Source organism: Urocitellus parryii, chromosome 9 (assembly GCF_045843805.1).
Source record: "Urocitellus parryii isolate mUroPar1 chromosome 9, mUroPar1.hap1, whole genome shotgun sequence".
Taxonomy (NCBI): domain Eukaryota; kingdom Metazoa; phylum Chordata; class Mammalia; order Rodentia; family Sciuridae; genus Urocitellus; species Urocitellus parryii.
In genome coordinates, this window is record NC_135539.1 from 2,217,748 (window position 1) to 2,241,722 (window position 23,975).

General features: G+C 48.2%; 1 protein-coding gene across 2 annotated transcripts in view; it reads left to right on the forward strand.

The window, feature by feature from the left end:
* The window catches only part of Usp7 (ubiquitin specific peptidase 7), a 56,324-nt gene that overhangs the window by 12,373 nt on the left and 19,976 nt on the right, over window positions 1-23,975 (forward strand). Inside the window, exons 1-6 of one of the 2 annotated variants that reach the window (XM_026385290.2) lie at window positions 13,727-13,816; window positions 14,511-14,685; window positions 19,043-19,241; window positions 21,383-21,521; window positions 22,194-22,282; window positions 23,357-23,465. In XM_026385290.2, the coding sequence (XP_026241075.1) occupies window positions 19,156-19,241; window positions 21,383-21,521; window positions 22,194-22,282; window positions 23,357-23,465 (423 nt within the window). In that variant the 5' untranslated portion in view covers window positions 13,727-13,816; window positions 14,511-14,685; window positions 19,043-19,155. Of the gene's footprint in view, window positions 1-13,711; window positions 13,817-14,510; window positions 14,686-19,042; window positions 19,242-21,382; window positions 21,522-22,193; window positions 22,283-23,356; window positions 23,466-23,975 lie in introns of those variants that run through there. The other variant, XM_026385289.2, reaches the window with a different exon arrangement.

A 23,975-nucleotide genomic window follows, 5' to 3' on the forward strand; every position in this document is an offset into this window, starting at 1 on the left:
TTATTCTCAAATTGGGTTGTGAGTGACCTTGGGATGTGGAGAGGAAGAATTCTGTTTTGACAAAGCTAGGTCTTTTTTCTTTCCTTTTGTAGTACTGGGAGTTGAGCCCAGGGGTGCTAGGATTAGAGTACTTTACCCCTGAGCTACATACTCAGTCCTTTTTATTTTGAGACAGGGTCTTGCCAAGTTGCTGCGGCTGGCCTAGAATTTGTAATCCTCCTGCCCTCAGTCTCCTGAGTCACTGAGATTACAGGTGTGTGCCTCCCTGACCAGCAGGCCCTATAATGTGTTTCAAAAGGGCTTTTATTTTTGTTGAGATAACACTTTAGAGTGTCTGTCAAAGCGTACTGGATTATAGAGTTGTGTTTTTTAGAGCAGAGCTGTGTTGTGGCCCCTGCACTTCAGAAGTAGAAACCAAGACTATGAGGGGCTGAGGTATCTCTAGTTCTTCACTGTCCAGTATTATGGCCACTAGCCCCATGTGGCTGATTAAATCTATAGTAGCTAGGATTAAGTAGTTTCTTAGTCTCTAGCCATATTTCATGTGCTCACTAACTACACGTGGCCCTTTAAGTCAAATAAAATGGAAGATATTAGTTCTTGTCACACGAGCCAGTCACATGGAGCTTGCTGAGCCAGCGCAGCTGCAGGGCATCTCAGGTCTGTGGGACCATCGAGTGGGCTCAGCTCTTTTCGGGGACTCTGTCCTCCTCAGGATTGACTACAATACAGAAAATCAAGCATTTTTGTCTGAAATAAACTAGGAAGATTATTACAGACCCAGACCCACTCAGCAGAGTGCATACCTGGTCACCTGGTAATCTCCCTGAGGCATGGAGCGCAGATAGGTCATGTGAATAACGCAGAGCAGAGCGTGGGGAGCACCAGAGGAGCGCACAGACGGTTCTGGAAGTCGGAAGGGGAGGCTGCGTGGGGAGCAGGAAGGCCTGCCGAGGGTGCGGGCAGTAGGCTCTGCAGATGAGCATGGGCGCGTCTCACAGCACTCTTTCTTCCCATTGCTTCCCTGTAGGCTTGATGCCAGGGGTGCAGGGACTGGCCCAGGTCACTTTCTTTGCCTTGAAGAGTAGTTCTTCCTCTTCCATAATAAATGGGACACACCACACTTTTCTATTTCAGCTTCAGTCATAAATTAAATTCCTTTTGTTAAATTAAACATTATTAATCTTAATTTCGTCCACTCTGGTAACAGTTATAAAGAGTTCAATTTGGATCTGTTCTTTTCTGTCTGTGCTGGAGATCAGACTCGGGGTGGGCCTCACACGTGCTGTTTTTTTTTTTCGTAAAACACAGTAGCAATCACCATTATTTTTAAATAACTAAATTGTACTGTGATTCACTTCAGAATTTACCCATTGGTAGGTTTTAGGCTTTATGTATTTGGGGAGGGAGGCACTGGGGATTGAACCCAGGGACACATTACCACTGAGCTACATCCCTATCCCTTTTTTTTTTTTTTTTTTTTTTTAAATATTTTTATTTTTTAGTTTTCGGCAGACACAACATCTTTGTTGGTATGTGGTGCTGAGGATCGAACCCGGACCGCACGCATGCCAGGCGAGCACGCTACCGCTTGAGCCACATCCCCAGCCCCCCTATCCCTTTTTATTTTGGACCTGGGTCTCACTACTAAGTTGCTGAGGCTAGCAATCCTCCTGCCTTACCCTCCTTAGTTGCTGCTGGACGTATAGGCATGTGCCATTGTGCCCATCTCTTGGTGGGTTATATTATTTTGGCAATTGTGTAGCTGTCAACACGATTTTAGGACATTTTCATCATTGCAAGAAACGCCCTGAGCTCACCAGCAGATACTCACCATCTCTCCCAGACCTGTGAGTCTGGCTTTGCCTGTGCTGGGCATTTCACGTGGATGGAGCCGTGACGCATGAGGCCTTAGGCGTCTGGCTTCTACTAGTGCAGCCCCTAGCACCCCCGGGGCACCGGGTGTCGGTGGTGGTGGTTCCTGGATTCATGTTATGCCGAACCTCACAGTTATTTATAGTGGGTCAGAAAGATGTGGACGTTCTCATGATTGCATCTTCTGTAATAGATTTCATTTAGTGTTTTTCAGAAGGATCTGAACTTTCTTGTAGTTAGGCCATACTTTGATAGTAAGCTGCAAAAATGACTGGGTGGTACCCAGTGGATGGGTGTTCCCTGTCAGCTGAGGGTTTCCTGGAGCAGCAGAACCCTTGAGGGGGCCGGAGGCTCTCAGGCTGGATTTTACTATGCACAGCCACGGGAGCTAGTTATGTGGTCAGCGTCTGTGTTTGGTGCAGAGATGACACCATGGGACACGCATTCTAAAAAAGAAGATGGGTGGGACTGCACCCCATCCTGACAGTTTGTTACCACTTAGTGTCATAGGGAGGGGCTGACATCCAGTTGGCTTGGGCAGCACAGTGCAGGCTCAGGAGGGCCTGTTGCTGGCTGGCGGGCACAGTGGCCAGTGGCTGGATGGCAGTCAGTGGCAGGGTCTGTGGGGTTTGGGGTGCACTGAAGGTGAGTCCCCCTCTGCATGCTTGCCATCACTGTGTTCTTGGTAAGCGAAGATGCAAGGCTGTACTGGTTTTTTTGAGATGGGTTTCCTGCAATTGAATTTTGAGTTTTTTATGTAGTATTTGAGATGAAGTTGTTTGTCTGGTGTGTGATTTGCAAATATTTTCTTCCAGCCTATTGCATATCTGTTTATTCTCTTAACAGTGTCTTTGTGGAGCAAAAGTCTTAGGGCTTTTTTTTTTTTTTTTTTTTAAAGATGGTAAAAAGTAATATTTATATTCTAATTGTCACATTAAAAATTTGAGTGGTAAAAGCCTTAGTTTTAATGAAGTAAACTTGTATCAGAGTTTTCTTTTTGTGTTCTTGTATTTGGTATCATATCTAAGAATGCCTGGCCTCCTCCACAGAAACTTTCCTTCTAAAAGTCTTGACAGTTGACATTTCATAATGAGTTGATTGCTGCAAAGGCAAGGCTCGTGTGTTGTCCCTGTCTAGGGTCATCCATTGGTTAAGGAGACTGTTCCTTTCCTGTTGAATTGCATTTGCATGTTGTCAGAATCAAACCATTTGTTGGGGGCTGTTCTGGACTTGGTTTCGTGGAGCCATGGTGTTCCCTCCTTCCAGCCAGGGCTGTCTCGATCCTCATGCTTCATGGTGAATCGCAAGCTCAGGGAATGGAACACCTCAATTTGTGCTCCTTTTTTCCAGCTGCCTTCACCTACTGTTTCTTTCAACGTCCGTGAAAGTGAGGTTAGAAATTGGAGCTTTTCTTTGTTGTTCTGCAATACCGCGATTGACCCAGGGATTGCTGGGGATTGTACCTCAGGCTGCTTTGCCACTGAGCTGCCTCTCCAGTCCCGCCCAATGTGAGTTGCCGAGGCTGGTTTCACTCTGCTCCTTCTGCCCCGGCCACCTCACTGGTTGGGATCATAAGTGTGTGCTACCACCCCAAGCCCCAGATTTTAGGCTAGATTTGTGTTTCCATGTGTAGCTCTGGAGTGGATGGACTGTGTGGACTCACTGGGAGCGTGCCTGCCAGGGCAAGCCTTCCGGCCTTCCTGAGCAGCAGTCTTCTGCAGGGCTCTTCTCTGGGGTGGCTGTGTCCTGTGCTGCGTGGCTAGCACGCACCCATGTTGAGGCCTTCACTGGTTCATGGATGGAACCACATGCTGTGTTTTTTTTTTTCTTTAAATGATAAAGCTAGATTTTCTTTGCTATTCCCTGGAAAACTATTTTTCAGTCAAAAACTATTTCAGTTTTTTTGACTATTTCAATAGTAAAAACTATTTTTCAGTTCAAAAACTATTTTGATTCCAGGGAGTATGCGTAGATCCTTTCTGAAGGAGAGTAAGTCATGCTTTGTGGTTGGTCTGTGTCTCAGGTGGGTAAGGGTAGGGCTAGTATAAAAAAAGAATATCTGTTTTAGGTTCCTGTTTGGTTTTATTCAAATGAAATAACCTATTTGGAATTGGTTGTGTGTTTTTCTTTTTTTTTTTTTTTTTTGGTACCAGGGAGGGACTGAATTCAGGGGCACTCAACTACTGAGCCACATCCCCAGCTCTTTTTATTTTGAAACATGGTATCTTGCTATGTTTCTTAGGACCTTATCAAGTTGCTGAGGCTGGCCTCAAACTTGTGATCCTCCTGCCTCAGTCTCCCAGGCCATTAGGATTACAGGTGTGTGCCACCCAGGTTTTGTTGATCACAGCCTATCTAGCTCTGAGTTTTAATGATCACAGCCTATCTAGCTCTGAGCTCACCCCCAACCCCAGACTGGCCCATGTTTTTGAATATTTCTTAAGGGAAACAGGCACCGGAGAGAAGATGCTGCCGTTTGCCATGGTGTAAACACATCTTCCAGGCCACGGCCAGTTCAGCTGTGTGTCCCCTCCCTTTTACTCTTTTTGTACAACTTCCACCGGCTGCCACGCCCCCGCTGGGGTCTGGGTATGCTTTCCTGGCCTGACTCGGTCTGTGTGTATGTGTGCTTTTGCTTTCATAAGGGTGACAGGTACTTACTGAGAACATCCAGACAACATGGAGACCTCACGGTGGTGGAGGAGCACTGACACTGCGGATGTCATCCCAGTCCATGCAAGGGTGCGGTTCTGGAGGTCACTCTGGTGGCCAGTGGTGTTGTGGATATTTCTCGTACAGTTGGCGCACACCTGTTGTCCTGCTGCTTCTCTGAGGCCGTCTCTGCCATACAAGCTGGTGCTTCTTTTGCCCAGGCCCCACGTTGTGTCTTCTGTGGCAGAGACAGTGTGTGAGCAAGTGCAGAGATCACAGGTTTGTCCTCCTCGTGCCCGTCACACCTCAGAACCACAGAGCTTGGCTGGGCATGGCTGGTGGTGAGGAGGATCTCTGGGGAGCAGATGATCTTTTACATAATAAAGCCAAACCGAAAACCCCAAACCTTTTATTTATTTAAGGAACACAGATTATATGTGGCCTTCTGTGGGCTTTTATTTTCCTGTACCTAATTTAAATTGGCACTATTCCAGAACATAGAGCAGCTGTCAAGGTTCAATCAAATGGGTCTCCTTCCAGTCTTCAGGCTTTTCACCTTTGAAGCTGGGTGGGCACTGGCCTTGGCCTGCAGGGGCCCTCAAAGGAAGTGTAGTTCAGCAGTATGGGACTGTCACATAGAGGCTGGTTTCTTACCAGCTTCGTGAGAATCATGGAAACCAATAACTGGGTTCACAGTTGTTAGTAATTCTTTGGATTGTTGAGCAGATTAAGCCATTTTGACTGTTAATAAGGTGGCCTGAAGAATTCATAGGGTGCAGAGTTGCCCATTTCTAAACAACATAGAGATGACAAGTGGTGGGCTGGGAACGAGCAGGGTAGTCACTGCTCTCCAGGCCCTGGCAGAAGAGCAGAGGAGCTTTGTAGGAGACCCTGCTGCCTGCCCAGGGCAGTGTGGACAGGCGGGGTGGGGTGGCAGTCATGGGCTTCTGCAGAGGCGCGGTGGCCCTGCCTTCCAGGTCCCCTCTTTCCCACTGCCGGCTTTCCTGCCCTTCCTGTGCTTTGCTCCAGAGTCTCTGCCCCCTGCCTGGCCACTATTCGTCCTGTGGGCTTCATCTAGATGTCTCCTCCCCGTGACCAAGGTACCCGTCTGCCCACCGTGGCCCCGAACCCTGTGGTCCTGACACTGCACACTTTCCCCTCCATTGCAGGTACACCCCGTGAAATAGGCGCCCACTTTCTGGTAAGCACCGTCAGACAAGGGCTTGTCTTTCTCAGTCCTGCTGGACCCTAGAGCCTGGTCCACCTGTGGCTGGAAATGCTTGTCTTTGCTTCTCGTGCTTCCGCTGCCTGGAAAAGAAATGGACTAGGCCGAGGAGTGTCCCTGTTCCTATAATTGCAGGCAAACAGAGCATGGGCACCTGTTGGGGTTGAGTGCGTGACCTCTTTGGTCATGTAATGATAATGTGGTATGATCTTCAATGAATAGTTTTGAAGCATAGGTGAAAATTTCCACTTATTCCTGAGTTGGCTGCTTCTAAGGGACTTCACAGATATAGTCAGGAACGGAAGGAAGGGCCATGTGTGGGTCTCCTGGCCCACGGGCAGCATGATCATCCGGAGGCGCAGTGCTGCCTGACCAGCCCTTGTGTTACACCCGCTGTTGTTGGGAGGTGAGTGTCAAGCCGCTGAGTTGGGAATGAAGGTTGCATTTTTAGATTTGAGGCGGGAGAGGAGATAATTCTAAGCTGTGATTCCTGACCTTATCACATTTTTTTTAATTGAACAGAGGGCCTTTAGCCACGCTTGCTAAATTTTATTCACAAATAAATTAAAATTTATTTTGTGACAGGATCTCATTAAGCTACCTGGGCTGGTCTCTAATTTGAAATCCTCCTGCATGGCTGAAATCCCAGGAGTGTACAGGGCGCCTGGCTTTCTCGTGTCCCTTTAAGAGCTTTACCTGTTGGGCTGGGGATGTGGCTCAAGCGGTAGCGGTAGCGCACTCGCCTGGCATGTGTGCGGCCAAACAAACAAAGATGTTGTGTCCGCCGAGAACTAAAAAATAAATATTAAAAATTCTCTCTCTCTCTCTCTCTCTCACTCTCACTCTCTCACTCTCTTTTTAAAAAAAAAAAAAAAAGAGCTTTACCTGCTCATCCCCTCTAGGTTGTGTCGGGGCGTGCATTCTGAAGCCGATCTCTGCACAGGGAACCCCACAGGGACTACAGTGGACCCAGAGCCCTCTTCTTCCCACTCCCTGACAGTGGCTAGAAAGCAGTTCTCAGGAGTCTCTGGGAGTGTGGCACCTCAGCCTGCTTGAGGTTGGCCCTGCCCCAGCTTCTATGAATGCCCTTGAATTTACTGATCTCCCTTCTCCCACTTCTCCCATCCTGTATTGCCTGGTCCCACAGCGAAACCCCCTGCTGTTGTTCCTCCCCGAGACACAGCCTGGTGGTAGCACCCAGCCCCTCAGCTGTCCTCGGTGCTCCTCCTGCCCCATGCTCGGTTTCCAGCTGGTCTTTGCTCTCCCATGAGCTCAAGAGTTTTAGGTCTTGGATATTTATTTTGTGTGTGAACTGGGCCACCAGAATGTGGCGGAGCTAAAAGAACTGAGAGTTTTCTTAAAGGGCATGTGAACTTGGCCAGGAAGGTGGTCTGCAGCCCAGCGTTCCCAGCTGTTTGGGATTGTTCTGCTTCTTGGATATCAGCTGTTGACGTTGCCATTGGACAGAGCATGGCTGGCTCTTGGGGCCCAAAGGGGGCCTGGTGATAAAGGTGTAGGAAGCTCAGGGAGCTAGCTGTAGGACAGATCCACGGGGTGGGGCACCGTTGTGGCATTGGAGTGGCAGGAAAGGTAGGGTTATGAAAAGTCAGAAGTAGTCTTCTGGCAGGGGGGTGGGTCAAGGAATTGTGACAGTGTTTTGGAGCTGTTAAAAATTGTGCATATCTGGGGCTGGCGCTGTGGCTCAGCGGCAGTGCACTTGCCTGGCATGTGTGAGGCACTGGGTTCGATTCTCAGCACCACATATAAATAAATACAATAAAGGTCTATCAACAACTAAAAAAAAAATTACGCATATCTGTGCAGTGTGTGGCTGTCCTGGCCAGGGCTGTGCTGAGGAGTGCAGTGTGAGTAGTGAAGTGCTTTTTCCTCCCTGAGCAGAGCACGCTCACCATGCATGCGTATTGGAGTGGTTCCTTCCTTGATGTTAGGACAGGGAGGACCTCACCCTTTTAAAATCAAATAGCAAAAATTACTATGAATCCAGGTCCTGTACAGAAAGGTTCACAGGAGGTCTGTTTGCAATATCCCCAGACTGGAAATAGCCCAGGTGCCAGCAGCTCAGTGGTCAAACAGGGGCACACCCCTGCCATGGACTCCTGCTTAGCCATGAAGGGGAGCACATTGTTGCAGGCTGCAGGTCACTTATGACACTTTTGAAATGGCACAGTTCAAGAGAGGTTGGTTGCTAGAGATGGGGGTGTGGGTAAAAGAGCATCCCTAGTGTCCTTGTGTTGGACCTGTTTGGTATCTTGACTGGCAGCTGACCCACACACCTACATCTGCACTGACATTGCACAGAGCTAAGCACTCATGAGTACAAGTACATATGGGGGATTCTGAATAGCTTTTGGTGTATCTCAGCAACATCGCCATCCTGGTTATGATTTTGTACTATAGATTTTTTGAGATGGTATTATAGGAGAAACTAGGAAAAGGATACACAATTTCTCAATTTTATGAAAACCACTTGTGATAATAAATAATAATAAGTAATTATTTGAGTTTAATATCATTCAGTATAATGTTCAGGTATACAGTCTGTTTGGGCAATAAACATTTTTAAGAAGCATACATGACCTGGCGTGGTGTTATAGTCTGTAATCCCAGGCACTTGAGGCTGAGGAAGGAAAGTTGCAAGTTCAAGGCCAGTCTCTTCAACTTAGCCAGACTCTGTCTCAAGGTAAGATTTGAAAAGGGCTGGGGATGTCGCTCCGTGGAGAAGCACCTGGTGCAGCCTCAAGGGAGGGGAGCACGACTACAAGCCTGGGGCTGTAGGCTAGAACCAGTCAGAAGTGCCCCACTTGTGTACCTTGGGAATGTGTGCAAAGGGCTCCACCTGTAATAGGGGTCTGGCCGCAGGAGGCGGTTCTCTTTTGTTTCTCTGCCGTGCTGGGGATGGAGCCCAGCCAGCACTCTTCCACTGAGCTCCACGCTGTGAGGAGAAGCAGCAGCAGTAGTAGTTATTTTTCTTTTGGTTCTGAGGATTGAGACCAAGGGAGCTCTATTGCTCAGCTACAACCCCAGCCTTGAAATTTTTATTTTGGGACAAGGCTGCTTCAGTTGCTGAGCCTCCCTCCCTTGAAGTTGGCAATCCTCCTGCCCCAGCCTCCTGAGTTGCTGGGATTCAGTGTGTGCCGCTGCACTAGGCCAGTTGAGGCATTCGTGTTGTGTATTGTGTGTCATCGTGGCCCTCGAACCCACCAGGGAGGGAAGAAAGTTTGCCTCGCCCTTTGCCGGATACCTTGTCCACCGCGCCCAGGGTGGACGACGCACACTCTCCACAGCAGGTCCTGTTCTCTTCTAGACACTGGCATCCGTGTCTGTGTGGGAGACTTTGTGTTCCAGCTCCCAGACTCTTTTATGCCTTTGATTCTTTTCAAAAGGCATGCTCTGGGAGTGTGTGATGCTGAAATTTTGTTTTATCTTTTATTTTCCTGGCTTCTCGGGCTTGAGGACTTCCAGGTTGCTTTTAAAATGAGCTCTTAATTTTGGAGTACTTTTAGATTTGCGGAAAAGTCGCAGAGTTGGTATAGAGTTCCCTGTCTTGAGCCTCGTCTTCCCCACTGTTAACAGATTACAGCACCTGGGTTGTTCATTGCAAACCCAGCGCGTCCTTAGGATCTCGCAGCTCTCCCCCAGGGTCTCCTTTCTGTCCCTGGACTGTACTGCCTTGTCCGAATGGACAGAGTTGTAGGGATGCTTCTGGTTCTAAAGATAAGACTTTTGTAGGATGCTTCAAAAGAAGAGGAAAGGGAAGGAAACAGAACACCGGGCAGGCTGCTGGGATTCTATGCAGTCACTCTGTGGAAGGAACCTCCCCTCCCCCGCCCACAGGCTCCACTCAGAGCCATGAGACATGGCTGGGAACCACAGGCTTGGGCCAGAAGGTGATTGCAGGTTTCCAGAACCCACGTTGGCATCTTTCAGTTATTCTTTTGAAAATGTATTTGGGGTTGCTGGTCAGGAAGTAGAATTGATTTGAACTTTACAGGCAGGAAGATACTGGTTTTCTCAGCAGTTTTGGTAGCCTGTATTAGATAATGTTCTTCAAAGAGTTCAGTGGGGGCTGGGAGCTGGGAAGAGGGGAGCCACACGGAAGGAAGCCCAGAGGGGTTTTGACCTGGAGATGAACTGAGGGCAAGGGGCAGGGGATACTTTCAAGGCTCCATTGACCTGTCCAGTCTGGGGAGTCTGATTCGCCACCTGCTCTGGTCTCTGCAGATGTTGTCACTGCTTGTGGGAAGAACCTGGGGGTCTGAGTGGAGCCCTCTGTGGATCCGGGGTAGCCCTGGCTCTCTAGGCAAGGCACCCCTGGCTGATCTGTGGACTCTCACCTCACAGGCGGGGGGTTCCAGGTGGTGCTTGATGGGCCTTTTATAGGAGCTTTATGAATTTGGGGGAAGTGACAGAAAGTGTCCAGGCCAACGAGTCGGACTCTGACTTGTTGATCCTGTCCGGGGGGTGAGATTCAGATGCTAAATTAATGCCACCCAATTTCCATAGCAATTGGCAAGAGTTCTTTGCTGGATGTAGTTCTGTTATGACATCACAAATGGAAGCCCCGGGTAAAGGCGGAATTTAAGCTCGGGCATCCTCAGGAAGAGGAGGAGCCGCTGACTGACTGCACAATAGCCAAAACAGCCTGCCATGTTTCTAAAAATAGGTATTTGTGCCTTTTAATAAACACATAAAGTTGTGCCTCTGATACTTAGAGTGGTGAAAATTGCCCTGTTATATTTCTGAGTATGATGCGTATTTTGGAATGGTAATTGTTTTACTGTCCAACAGATATTTTTACATTTCATTACTCTTTGCCAAATGTCTCATTTTTTTTTTTAACTACTTGTGATAATTAAGTCAAGAAATGAGTGTTGTAGCTGGGCATGTCACATGCCTGTAATCCCAGCAGCTTGGGAGGCTGAGGCAGGAGGATTGCAAGTTTGAGGCAAGCCTCAGCAAAAGCAAGGTGCCAAGCAACTCAGTGAGACCCTGTCTCTAAATAAAATAGAAAAATGGGCAGGGGATGTGGAATGTGGCTCGGTGGTTGAGTACCCCTGAGTTCGATCCCCAGTACCCCCCCCCAAAAAAAAAATTGAGTACTTTGGTTCATGTTTGGCCAGATCAGTATTAATGTCTTTCAGAATCCCAGCTAAGTGGGATGTGAAACACAGGAGTGCAGTCACTTTCATTTAGGTATAAGTGTGTGTACACGCCACTTCTTCGCCTAGTATTTGACAGTTAATGAGGACAGCCTTGTCGTGGAGGCTATTTCTAGAAGCCCCTGGCACAATTTTCATGTATTTGTTTGTTTTTTGGCAACTATCAGGTGCTTTCATTATTTATTCCTGGCTCAGGGATTCACTGTGCTTAATTACAGTTTTAATCCTCCCGCAGAACTTTTTAAAAAATACTGGATATTCTGTCCCCTGGTGACAGACATGAGTTGTTTTGGCAGTTGGTTGGGAGTTTCCTGGGCCAGGTCCTGTTTCTCAGGAACCTGGTGGACCAACCAGTGGCCTTTGTCTGTTGTGCAGCCACCAGCCTCTACATACACTGTGCCTGGAGGGGTGGGAATTGCTGATGTAGAATTCCATATCTTGCCTCAGTTTAGACCACTGACACTTACACATTTTCTAGTTCTTCTGTTTTGGTGATTGATAATCTGTCTGTTTCTTCATGTATGCAGTGAACCATGTCTTAAAGTAGTTGCTTTTGGTTGAACTGAGAATCTGTATATACCAGGTGTACTTCAGGTGAAGTTCTTCGAGAGTTATGGTGTGTCCACTATAGCGAGTGTGCAGTGGAGAGGGCTTTGCTGCCCTAGACCCTCCTAAGAGTCTCTGGTTAAGAGATTCTTGTTCATAGCTCCTTACACACTTTTTTTTTCCCGTTTGCAATATTAGGAATTTAACTCAGGACGCTCTACGACTGAGCTACATCCCCAGCACTTATTATTTTATTTTGAAACAGTCTCAGAAAGTTGCCATGACTGGCCTCAAACTTGCGATCTGCCTCAGCCTCCCAAGTCATTAGGATTATAGGCACTTGGCCATTAGCAGTTTTGAATTTTGTAAAGGGAGATTTTTCTGTTCCAACACAGCTCTTTCTTTTATAACAAAGGTTGCATGTGATACAGACTGCTTGGGCTATTAATTTTTTTAAACCAAACTTAAGAGAATTTGCCACATAGATACATGAAAAATCTTTTAAAAAATGCTGCACAGGGCATGGTGGCACATGCCTGAAATTATGGAGCCTCAGGAGGATCACAAGTTCAAAGCCATCCCAGACAACTTAGTGAGACTGTCTCAAAATAAATTAAAGTCAATCACACACAGACACAGACACACAAAACCCCACCAAACTTGCTGTAAAACATGCCATTGATGGAATGTGTTGTATCTGATTTAATTGGCCACTCATAGGGATTTCCCCCATATATATTTTTAAGTAATTCAGTGTAGTTTGAGGACAGATAGGGATAGTAGACATCTGGAGTATGTTGTTTTGTGTGTGTGATTCTGCATATTCTAGGGGAGCACTGCCATTGAGCTAAAACCCTTCCCCCTTCCCCCTGCCTCCCCCACCCTTTTTGGCCAGTGTGTTCTGTCTGGAGAGTTCAGACAGCAAAGATAATCTGTCTTTTGGCCCACTTGACTGCCTTTTTTCCCTAGAGGCCCACCCCCCATCAGCTGGAATGTCATCCCCCCCCCCCAGCATTTCTGTCAAGGCATAGAGGTCAAGGACCAGTTTAAAAGTGTGTCTTGTTTTTAGAAATAGCTTTTTAACACATTCAAATTTATGCACAGTATTTAACAAAACTTTCAAGATGGGCAGGGGTGGAAATAGTTAAACATCTGTGTAAATGTGGGTAGAAAAGCCAGTTTCCTGGTATTCTGAGAGTCTTGAGATCATTATAGAGTGGTTTCGTGATGTAACTCCATAGTGGAGTATTTGAGAACCTGAGGGGAGCTGGAGGGGCTCCGGAGGGGCACTGTCCGAGGTGCTGAAGCGGAGCGCGCCTGCCTGCCTACCTGCCTGCCTGCCTGCCTGCCTGCCTGCCTGCCTGCTGTTCCCGGGCGAAGGCACAGCCTAGCCTGGTTGGTGTGAGAGTCCACTTCCTGCTGGTGTTGACTGTCGCTCCTGTTGGGGAAAGTGTACCGTGGGCAGCGTGGGGTCAGCATTCGTTCCAGAGAGTTGTTCTGGAACAACCCGTGAATTAAAATAGGAAGTCTAGTTTCCTAAAGGCCTGACCTTTGCTGTGGTTTATTCTGGCTTTAAGTCACAGACCTGTGTCAGTGAGAGACCAGTGTTTTACAGTGAGCGCCGTAACTGTGGAGTGTGCTCACCGTGTCTGCCAATCATTACTAAAATTTCATTTGTTTTTAAAGTCAGGTTTTAGCCAGAATTTAGAGTAACAAATACACTTTGTCAGCATCTGAGTACTTTCCAGACTCTACATAATTATACAGAGATTGTCCAGTGGCCCTTTGAGGCTGACAGTGTGGTGACGCAGGACTGGCATGTGTCCACAGGTTCAGAGTCCGAGCTGCACTCTGCTTCTGTGTGCAGGATGAAGTTTTATTAGTGTGAAACCTGTTGCACATGACTTCCCACCTTACACGCAGATTCTTAAATCGAACCCTATTAGCCGTTATAGAATGAGTTAAATAAATTTACACTGACATTTTGTGCATATGAAGTCATTGCATAAATATAATTGTAAATGGAGCAGGTTATTTTGCAGGGTGTCATGTTTAAATTTTACTTAGCATCTGAAAACAAAATTCATGTTACTTATAATTGTCATTTAAATCTGAATGGATTTTAATTATGGTACATTAAGACTTAGTTATTAGGTGTTACCAAAAGTATAAATGTATTTGTTTAATGTAATCTGTGAAGGTAAAACCCATGGACTTCTTGTTTTTGTTAAAGCTGGAGATACGGATGATCCGCCAAGAATTACTCAAAACCCTGTCATCAATGGGAATGTGGCCCTGAGTGACGGGCACAGCAATGCCGAGGAGGACATGGAGGATGGTAAGTGCACGTGCCTTGCTTACTTGCAGCGGTGGACATTGTCAAACAGACTCCATGTTTTTTCCTTGAGCACTTGTGAGTTTCTTAAGAGGAGCTAGTTTTCAGGAGGTTAGTTCTGAGGGAAATGTAGAATCCTGTATTTGTTTTGAATTTCAAGATTGCCTACGAAACCTCAAGGTGAGTCGGGTCTCCCCAGCCCAGGCAGGAGGCCCAGCTGCGGAGGCGTGTGCGTGGGCGCCTCCGTGCCTGCAGTTCTCCAGCGCTCCGTGTTCAGGGCGAGTCGCTCTCCTCTCCTCTCCTTTTCATCTGTAGCAGGGCATTTCCAGCCACTGGGATAGGCCTCCCGCATCCTCACTGCAGTGTGACTGTTAGGGTTTGTGGCAGGGCCCTCCCCACTCCTGTGAGGTGTGAGGTCAGAGCCAGGCACTGGGCCGCCTGCTGCCCTGCGCAGAAAGGCATATGCATGTGTCCATGCATGGACAGTTGTGTCTAGGGAGTCACTTTTTCTTTCGGGACTGTTTCATCCTTATAATTTATCAGATTGTGTGACCTATACATGTGCGAGGTCAAAATCCTGAGAAGGAAAGCAGCCAGTCAGTGCTTTATGCAGCCCCTGGAGTCGTGCAGTGTAATATGAAACCATGTTCTGTACAAGCGTGTCCATCAATCCTCATGAGGGTTGTGTCCTTCCCAGGGGAGTAACGGGGCAGTTGAAAGAAACCATCAGGCACGGGCTGCACCACCAGAAGGACTGCCGTTCAGACCTCCTGCCAAAAGTTCAGCCTCCATGTGAAACTGCAGCCGCAGTTGAGAGTTCTCTCACAGTGCGGTTTCCCCCTGGCAGCTGGCTGAGGCAATATCTGAGGAAGGTAAAGAGGCGTGGTCTGAACCCGCTGCTTTGTTCCGTGGAGTGCGCTTTCCACCTAGACAGGGGCGCCGGTGTGGGTGTGGTCTCTTCGGTTGTTGGGCTTTTGGTGGTTTTACCTCAGACACCAGAGATGCCAGGAGTGATTCAGAGAGCGTGTTTGGGAAGGTGGCCAGGTCAGAGGTGCCAGGTGTGCATTTGGGAGCAGTCTGGGTCACTTGTGGAGCCATAACTGGCCCCGCCCCATCAGGACAGTTTGTGACAGCACTTCCCCCTTTAGGGGGAGGGTTTGGGAGGCCACAGGTAGAAGGGCATCCTGTGCACTGCAGGGTGCCACTATCTCCCTGCCTCCAGCCACCATGACCAACAGTGTCTAGGCATTGCCCGACATCTCTGGGCCTAGCGCGCCCTGTGGAGGATCACTGCGATCCGTGCTTAGAGTAGCACAATCTCCTGACTTTCAAGGCAGATTTTGCTGAATTCGTACTAGTAAATAATGTAAATTATAGGGCCTGAAAGGGGAAAAGCTCCTGTTGGGGACAAGTAGAGTGGTCTTCAGTGACATCTTCTTGGTTTGGAACTTCAGTTGCGTTCTCAAGGCCCAGGGATGAAAGATCTGTCCACCAAAGGCCAAGGTGTGGGAGGGAGAGGGCTCTGGCCCTAGGCGGCAGAGCTCTTGGTTGAGGCGACATTTTTCTAGCCACGATGTGTGTTGTGAAACACCCTTCTGTAGGGTGTAGGTGTGATGTGGAGAGTGTTCAGAACCTGGGAGAGGAACTTGGGTCTCTGCAGCAGCTCGACTCAGGTGTCCGTGCCCTACCGCTGCCCTTACGAGAGTGTTCTGTTAATGATCCCCTAGACTCTCTAGACTTCAGAAACTCTCCCCAAAACTCCTTTAAACGTGAAACTAGGAACCACACTCTAGGAAACACTGGACCAGAGGGGTTTTGGTTATTGTCTTCTGTGGTGCTTGGGATTAAGACGGACCTTGTGCTTACTAGGCAAATGCCCTACTGCTGAGCTACATCCCCAGCCCCTAGAGGGATTTGTAAAAAAAATTTTTTTTTTTTTTGCAGCCACCTTTTCAGTGATTTGACTGAAGTGCAGAGGGTCCCTCTTGTTAAGGGGCATTTTTTTATATAAGAAGTTCAGTAGCTAGCCAGGTGTGGTTTTACACACCTGTTATCTCAGCCAGGCAGGAGGATCACAAGGCCGACCTAGCAAGACCTGTCTCACAATAATATATTTTTTTTAAAGGGCTGGGGGTGTTTCTCTGTGGTAGAAGTGCTTGCCCGGCATGCATGGAACCCTGAGCTCGATCCCTAGTACTACCACACCCCCCAGAGGGAGAGTGGAGGATGGATGGATGAATGGCTGGGGCTGGGGATGCAGGTCAGGGGCAAACAGCCCTGCGTCCAGTCCTCAGTATGGGGTTGGGGAGATTGCTGATGGCCCAGGTAGCTGGGGGACAAGCAGAGTTGAGGAAGAAAAAGGTCACTTACATCCTGTTCACAGAGCACCTAGCAATGATCAGAATTGACTTCTAGTCACATCTGCTCCACTCCTTAGCACCCCTTGCAGCAGTTTTCCTCAGATGACCAGGAGGTGTTTGAGAGCCAATGCAGCCTGCTAGGACTAGAGGGAATCTACATTAATCCTTGGTTCACAAACAAAAGTAATTTTTTGGTGCTCAGCTAGACTTATAAAAACGTGTATTAAAGTGAAGAATTGAGGTTGGACCCAATTACTGTGGGAGCCCACTTGGGGGAAGCTGTCTGGCTCGGGCATCTCTGCAGTGCCCCGTCTTCTGTGTGCTGCTTCCCACAGTGGAGCCCAGGCTGGGCCCACAGCCTCTGCTGGGAGAAGATGAGAGCAGTGTGGGGCCTTTGGACTGTCTGGCAGCAGGGCTGAGGGGAGTGGGTCCTTCAGGAGTCTGGCCAGGATTGTGCGATGACAGCTGTTAGCAGGTGTCTGTCATTCTGTCAACAGGAAAAGGAGCACAGGGTGGGGCACCTGTCATTGGTGTCCTGCAGATGACAGTCTCGTTCCAGTGAAGTACTAAGTCCCAGAGTATGGGGTGTCCTTCGTGGTCCCCAGTGTGTTCACCTTTTAAACTCTCATGACGTTGGCTCCCATGCCCTGTAGGGAGCGTTGTGGTAGGCAGAGGTGTCTGTCAGTCATCGCACAATTCTTCCTGGAATGATTGGCCGTCTGTTTCAGTACAGATGAGTTTTAAGACTGGGTCTCATTTTCATAGTTCTTTTGTTTGGCATTTAATATAAATTTTAATTCTGTTACCACAGAGTTTAGAGCTGGGAGGTGATTTTTTTCTTTCTTTCTTTTTAGCACTAGAGGTTGAACCCAGGACCACTCCTAAGCTAAGCAAGTGCTCTGCCACTAAAATGTATCCCCAGCTCTGAGCATTTTTATTCACATGGTTTCATGCTAAACTTTCTCATTGGCCTGTTTTGTGAGCGTACATTTATTCTAGAAGTGTGCCTTTAGTGTGAGGGTTAAATCTAGCGTGTCACAGCACCTTTGCCTGGCAATGCTGGGCTGAGGGACACAGAGGAGCACCCGGCATCTAGTAGACTTGGCATCATGCTGAGTTTCACCTGTTTATTTAATATTATAAAATGATTCAGGAATTCAGTGTGTGGGTGGGAGAATTTTTAAAAGCATTTATACCATGTGTAAATTGTGTGTACATTGAATATAATCCTACAAGGCTGAATTATACAAAATAGATGAGTTAGAAGAGCAGCACAGCCTTCCAGCAGAGAGGCCAGAAGTCCTGTGGTCGTTTCCAGATTCTTGGGGCAGTTGGTCCAGGGGTCTGTAGAGCAGGCCTGCTGACATTCTGATTGTATTGGCTTCTGCAACTTAAGATATCAGCGTCTCCAGCCAGCTTCTTCCTTTTCGCTGACTTATTCCTAAAGGAGGCGGGGGAGCACCCCGCTTGTGCAGGCTGGAATCAGTCATTCATCTCTTAGATGAAACCCCCTCTTTGATCTGCTCTTCTGAAGTGTACCCCTGCTCTAAGCCCTGGAGCAGGGACATGCAGAGCAGTGCCACAGAACCTGGGAAGAAGGTAAACGTACTGACTAACTGTCACCAAGACTTTGGGCTTTTATTTCTTTGGTAAAGAATACGCTCTCGTGAGGGCTGATGGACATGTTTTCTTAAGAACAAATGCAGTTAGTTGCAAACTTTCAGCAATTTCTGTGAACAGAGATGTGACCGATCCTGAGAACTCAGTTGCGTGAGTACAGTTTGAAGATTGATGGGTCACGGGGTCCCATCACGAAGGCCTTCAGAGGTCTGAGGTGATCAGGTGACAGTGGGGCCTTAGTAACATGCTTTCCCACCAAGCCCACAGTCTTATTTGTGCCTTGTGCCCCTGGGGATCAGGGGTGTTGCATTTGGTTCTGAGCCAGGAAGAGCCTTCCGGCCTGGCCTGTTTGGGCCCTCAGTTCTTGTCAGTTGGCCACCTGTTTGCTCTCTACAATGAGAGGCACAGAAAATGACAGCATTCAGAGCCATCTGTAGCCATTCGGCCTTTGCAGCAGTTACTCTATTCCTGAGTGTTGGTCAGCAACAGACTTGGCAGTGGCCATGGGACGGCAGTCGCAGAGTAGTGTGAGAAGCCAACAGTGAGACACACACTGCCAGACTCTTCTCAGCCAGTGGGCCTGTGGCCTGCAGTGGCCTGCACATGATCAGTGAAAGGTGGAATGTTCAACAGAATTTTAAGTCCTTAAATGAGTTGTCAGTCTTGTTAACATTTAATGATGGCCTCCCTTCATGTTGAAGGGAGAGCACCACTTTCTTATCCTAACAGTTATTCCCATAGGGATCCAGGGTAGCATTTCACAGACACTGAGGTAACCCAGCAGTGTCGGGCCGACTGTACGCGCTTTGCCTCGAGCAGGGCTGCGCAGCAGGGCGCTAGCAACCCCTCTGGGGTCCTTACTTGCCAGTGTCCAGCCACGTCCCACCCTCCACCTGAGGCCCACGTCTCTCCATAAGCCCCGTCCTTGGTCAGTTATGTAGTTGTCTTGCCCCTTCCCTCCGAGGTCTTTCCACACCCGTTCAGTGACCGGGATGCTTCGGAATGAAGATGTAGGAGACCACGATGTGCCACACTGAACTGTTGAGTAAGAGGGAAGGCGAGTGTGGTTAGCCCTCTGAGGTAGCAAGGATTCACTCAACAGAGGGTCGCCTAGCTGTCTGATAAATGGAAACCTTGCTCTCGGGTTTAGTCGATAGATGGAGATTGCATAGAGCAGTCCGTGCCAAGTGCGTGCTAGTGCTTGCAGTTAATGCACGGGCTCCGTGATTGATGGCGTGTTTTCTTGCAGACACCAGTTGGCGCTCCGAGGCAACCTTTCAGTTCACTGTCGAGCGCTTCAGCAGACTGAGTGAGTCGGTCCTTAGCCCTCCGTGTTTTGTGCGAAATCTGCCATGGAAGATTATGGTGATGCCACGCTTTTATCCAGACAGACCACACCAAAAAAGCGTAGGATTCTTTCTCCAGTGCAATGCTGAATCTGATTCCACGTAAGAGTTTAAATGATGCAACTACAAATCCACAAATGTCATTACATTATTGGAAGCCAAATTCAATCAACCTTCCTCGATTTCATTTCCAATTTCCTTGCTGCTTCCACACAGCCCTTTGCTTTTAAATTAGACTAAACACTTCTCTCTTTAAAAGTCACTGGTACGTATTTTCCAAACTAGAAAAGTATATTTTTTACTTGCAAATAAAAACTGAAGTTTGTGTGTTTAAAATCTGCAGCCCGTGGAATCTGGGCCATCCAGACTAGCTGACACCGAGCTTTGCCCTGTGCTTGCTTCAGCTGCCTGAGAGCAGCTTGCATTCAGGACCACGCCTCCCCTTCTCCCCTTCATTGAGAGATAGATAGGCTAATCCTGTGGATTATTCAGAAAGTACACATTAAAACCTTAAGTAGTTATGTTATAAAATGCCTTAGGCTGAGAGGAATCTTGGTGGTCCTGTTTACATGAAAACGAAGATAAGAGGCTTCACATTTTTATGAGTATTCTAAACTGCCTACCCATTAATTTGATCTCAGAAGTTTACGAATCTCCCCTTGGTATCAATAACTGTCAACTGTTAAACTTTAAGCAAAAGGCTGCTGACAGTCTGTTGAAGGGAGTGTGGGTTTGTCCTCTGGAAGCTGCTTCCTCGGCCCTAGTCTTGCTCCACCCCCAGACCTGGGCCCAGGGAGCACTGTGCTGTACTCGCATGTCCCCGGGAGCACAGCTCTTTTCTCCCTTCCCAGCTGGGCTGGGCCTGCTTGTGATAGAGTGCTTACCTGGCAGGCGTGAGCCTGGTGTTTGATCCCAGCCAGAGCCTGTGTGTTAAAGCTTTTCTTCTCTTTGGCATTATGATATGAACCTATGAGATTTGGGCTGGACTTGTTCTTGTCTGTAGTTTTTGGCCTATATGGTAGTTTCAAGAACTAAGCTCTCCATATCCTGTAAGTAACCTGAGGAAGCAGAAATACCCATCTGAATAGCACTGTCCTTCAATTTGCTTTAAAAAGCATATCATAGCTGGGTGCAGTGGCGCACGCCTGTAATCCCAGTATCTGGGGAGGCTGAGGCAGGAGGCTTGCAAGCTGAAAGCCAGCCTCAGCAACTTAGCAAGGACCTAAGCAGCTCAGCAAGACCCTAGGTAACTTACTAGTGATACCTATCTTAATTAAAGAATTGGGGATGTGGCTCAGTGGGTGAGTACCCCTGGGTTCAATCCCCAGTATAAAATTTTTAAAAAGTCCATATTTCAGAGATCAGTGGCAGTTTTCACAGAGAAAGGCCCACTCAGTGGTGAGCCCTTTCTTTAGTGGCTGTAAGGTGGTGAACTGTTTTGTTTTCTAAACGTTGGATCCTGATCCCCTTTGTGGTCTGCTCCACTCCTCAGTCCATGTGTGGGCCATCACTGTGACCCCTGTCCCTGCTCGCGGAGTTCCTGGCTGCCTGGGCAGGCCTGTACAACTGGGAGCTGGCGCAGCTCCCTGTGCAGCCCAGCAGGCAGCCAGAGCACCAGCCCTTCCTGGCACCTGGGAAGGTGTGCCGGAGAGCGGGCGGGGAGGCAGCGTGCAGGAGTGGTGCTGGGGATGCCTCCTGTTGATGGCTCCACACGTACACGTGGGCATACACTCTTTTCTTTTCCCCCAATTTTTCATTGCTGGGAACTGAACCCATGAACTCATGTGAACTGAGCCTCACTGAGCCACTCCAGTGCAGTGTATTTTTATTCTTTCTAACTAATCATTCTCTACTAGGAGGTCATTCTCTTTTTTTGTTGTCTGTTTCTTTAATCTTGTCAGCTGAAGGAACCCAGGGCCTGGCGTGCAGCAGTGCTCTACTGCTGAGCTGTGCCCCAGACCAGTCACAGGCTATAACAAAACCCAAGACCACTGTGTAAAGTTCAGAAACTTGAATTTTGTAGAAGCAGTTTAAAAATACTGGCTTCAAGTATTTTAGGAACTAAAAAACAAATGAGTTAAGTCATTTCAGACTCCACAAGGACACCCTAAGCCTCCCCACTTCTAAGAGGTAAAGGAGCCTCCCCCCCCAACGAGAGAAGGCCTTCCCTGTGCTGGGTTAGTGTCTAAGCACGGCAGGCCTCGCTGAGCTTCAGCTGAGGCGCAGGTTGTCTCTCTGAACAGGTCATGGTCTTGCCACGCCCAGGCGGTGCTGAAGATCATCAACTACAGAGATGACGAAAAGTCCTTCAGTCGCCGCATTAGCCACTTGTTCTTCCACAAGGAAAACGATTGGGGATTTTCCAATTTTATGGCCTGGAGTGTAAGTAACAGAGTATTTAGTCTGAATTCTCCACTAGTGCTTTAATTAATTCTTACTTCCTCCTGTAGCATCTTCGAGTGAAATTTTTGCTTTGTAGGTTGGGCAGGTATCTGTGAAATCTATTTGATTTCTGGCCTTAGCTGCTGGCACACCATCTGCATTCAGGTCTCCACTCCTGAGCACACCTGGAGGCTCCTTCTGATGGGCGGAAGTCCCTTCACCAGACATGTTGCTCTGTGGGCCTGTCTTGGGTCGAGCTAGTATAGAGTTGTTAGATTTTTCAAGTTAGTTCATTTTGGTAGAGGTGGTGACCAGTGTAATGTGTTTTGGAATGTTCTTGCTTCTAAGTAACTCATTACTGCTGAATGTTACTGTCTAGCCTGAGTCCAGAACCTCTGAAATCCTGCTGTAGCGGGTGGACGCTGTGGCTTCATCCATGCTGTGCCACTGAGCCCTAGTACCTCTGGGATGGCTCCTGAAGAGCCAAGCTGTTGAGGTTTTGTTCATAGACCACTGTTTAAAACAAATTTAAACTGGAAGCAAAATTGGGGTGTTAAAAAAGTAGTATTTTAATCTGTTAAGTACAGGACACAAGGAATATTGTCCTTTTGGAATGAAGTGACGATTTGTGTGTTCTTATGAAAGTTGGATATTTTTATTTATCTTTTATAGGAAGTGACTGATCCTGAGAAAGGATTTATAGATGATGACAAAGTCACTTTTGAAGTCTTTGTGCAGGCGGATGCTCCCCATGGAGTTGCGTAAGTTTTCATTCACTGCTGGGCACTAGGAATGTAATGGTGGTCAGCAAGACAGCCATGTCTTCAGATCTGGAAGACCTTTGCAGACGGGTCTAGTAGAGGAGTCCAAGGCTGCATGTAAACACCCACTGTAGAGGAGCTGTGCCTTTTATTTCGAGGGTGGCAGGGACATGATAACCTGGCCACGAGGTCCTTGAGCAAGGCAGAGAGAAGCAGGCCCTGCTGACAGTTCAAGTGGTGGGGAGTGGGAAGCTCCAGCCGGGGCCATTGCTGTCCCACAGCCGTCCTGCTCCCGGGCGATTTCTGTGTGTGCAGAGGGAATTGGGCTGGAGGGGAGAGGCTTGCTTTCTCCCAGGTGGCATTCTCTGGCTCCCTGTCAGACATCGGGGTGGAGTGAGATACCTCAGAATCTACCTTTCCTAGCCAGCCACCAAAAGAATAAAATGAGGGGAGCAGCTCTGTATCCTCCATCCATGACCCATTACAGGAAAGGTGGGCTGGGCCCGTTCCCATCTTGCCGAGTATATATGTGACATGTGTAAGGTGTGCAGGATAAAACGCTCTGCGAGGCAGGCACACTGGAAGGAGTACGTGGGTGTTCTCAGTGTCTTTGAGTACTGATCTTGACCAATAACAGCCTTGCCTTGGGCTCAGACGCTCTGGAGTTTGAGGCCATCCTTGGCAACTTAGCAAGACCCTGTCTGGAAATTTCTAAAGGGCCAGAGGATGGCTTAGTGGCAGTGTACCTGCCTAGCATGTGTCCTGGGTACAGTCCCCAGTGACACAGGTGCACACACACAGCAGTGTATGAACTGTCAGCAGATGTGACCAATGCTATGTGAACTCTGGGATCGAATTGACAGTCACAGAAATGAACTGGTGGCCTTTGAAGGGGAGCTGTGTAAGGACTGAGGCCTGAGTGTCCTTCGTGCCCTGGGCCTGGTGAGGAGAGGTGTGGACCCTGTTCCGTCAGGTGGTAAAGGAAAGGCCATGGCACCCAGCCAGCCACCGCACGTGCGTCGCAGAGTGCAGCCACCTCCACGCAGCCACCCTCAAGCTTGCCTGGTCTTTCAGGTGGGACTCAAAGAAGCACACGGGCTATGTCGGTTTAAAGAATCAGGGAGCGACTTGTTACATGAACAGCCTTCTGCAGACTTTATTTTTCACAAATCAGCTACGAAAGGTAAATTAATAGTATTTCTCTCTCCCACCTTTCACCCACTCTGTCAGGTGTGTCAAGGGTCAGAGTCCCCAGCAGGACGTTCCTGTCCCTCACTGTGTGTGCTGCAGGCCTCTGCACTCTCCACAGGGAGCCCTGGCTGGGCTGGGGCTTGTCATTCCCTTGTGCCTAGACACCGGCTGTCTTAAGCTAACTTGGGTGGTTGACAGCATGATTTTATAACTTTAATTGTGCTGGAAATAACAAATATAAAAATTAAACAGGAAAGCCATTAGTGGCAACAATTGAAGTTTTTGTTTCAAAATTGAATTGATTATTGCCTCTAGTCTGATATTCACTTTTTAGGGATGCATCTTGTTTTTGTAAACATTGTAAGAATCCACACTCGGAATCTAATGCATTGTAGGTGAATTTTGAGGACTCCTGTGAATTTTGAGGACTTGGGAACTCTGAAGCCGTCCGGCTGCGGGCGGACACTGTTGTTGGCTGTTTGATGAGCCTCCTCATCGTCTG